Here is a 1201-nt window from a genome sequence, read left to right as displayed (position 1 = left end):
CTTCCGTGGGGAATTAGGAGTCGTTACAGGGTGCATGTCAAAATGCCACAGCCTTGGCAGTGTCGTTGATAACTTTTGCTCTGGCATTGGTTGTTGCCAGATCAATATTCCCGGTGGACTGAACAATGTTTCTTTAGTGTTGACTAGCTTCACAAATCAGTCGCAAGTGTGGAGCTTCAACCCCTGCAACTACGCCTTTATTGAGGAGGAAGGCCTGTTCAATTTCAACTCTTCTAGTTTTGAACAACTGAATTACACACAACAGCTTCCAATGGTTCTAAATTGGGCCATTGGGAATGAATCAGACTTCTGTGATCAAGCTCAGAACAGGAAGGATTTCGCATGCAAGGCTAATAGCAAGTGCGTCAATCGTGCTATCAATGGGTCTGCAGGTTACTTGTGCCAGTGCTCGCCTGGTTTCGAAGGAAACCCGTACCACCCAGATGGCTGCAAAGGCGATGATTCTCTTTGATTTACCTACTCAGCTACAATTATATCAAGATAAAGTGATTAAAGCTCTCACCACTGGAATTTCAGTTTAACCAAATTTAATGATCTCATAAGCTTTTCCTGTCCTAAATTCCCTTTCAGATATTGATGACTGCAAAGCCTCAAACCCCTGCCTGAACGGAGAGTGCGTAAATCTTCCATTTCCACAAAATTATACTTGCTCATGTCACAAAGGATACAAAAAGGACAGGACAAATGACCACAGTTGCATCAAGGACGACTCCTCAAAGATCGTTCTCCTGCTTACTGTTTCATTGGGTATGTATATCTAATTAGATATTAACCTGCTTGTGCATCCTATACTAAACTTCTATTCAACAGCAATGACAAACTGAAATGATCATGAATATGTTAGGATATGTATCATATAGAATATGAAAAAGCAAACTTAGAAGAATAAATTTGATTATGAATTTTCAACTATTTGTAGGTGTAAGTATGGGCTTGTTGGTTTTTTTCCTTGGGATTTCGTGGATATGTTGGGGAATGAAGAAAAGAGAGTTCATTAAGCTGAAGGAAAAGCACTTCAAAGAGAATGGTGGCTTATTGTTACTGCAACAACTCGCCACTGATCATGGAAGCTCGATGAAGACAACAAAAATCTTTACCGCTGATGAACTTGAGAAGGCAACAAACAACTACCATGAGAGTAGAATCCTTGGAGAAGGAGGTAATGGAACAGTTTAAAGGT

General features: G+C 40.4%; 1 protein-coding gene across 1 annotated transcript; it reads left to right on the top strand.

Annotated features, from left to right (window-relative positions):
• Window positions 1-100: 100 nt before the first annotated feature.
• On the top strand, window positions 101-1197 carry LOC101297688 (wall-associated receptor kinase 2-like; the record flags this gene model as incomplete). The annotated part of the gene is made up of 3 exons (XM_004309545.1): window positions 101-392; window positions 592-768; window positions 941-1197. Coding segments are annotated over 3 exons (726 nt in total), but the record flags the coding sequence as incomplete, so codon positions are not given.
• Window positions 1198-1201: the final 4 nt, after the last annotated feature.

Source organism: Fragaria vesca, unplaced genomic scaffold, assembly GCF_000184155.1.
Source record: "Fragaria vesca subsp. vesca unplaced genomic scaffold, FraVesHawaii_1.0 scf0512971, whole genome shotgun sequence".
In the NCBI taxonomy this organism is placed as follows: Eukaryota; Viridiplantae; Streptophyta; class Magnoliopsida; order Rosales; family Rosaceae; genus Fragaria; species Fragaria vesca.
Note: the sequence above shows the minus strand (reverse complement) of the source record. Positions and strands in the feature narration are given on the sequence as shown.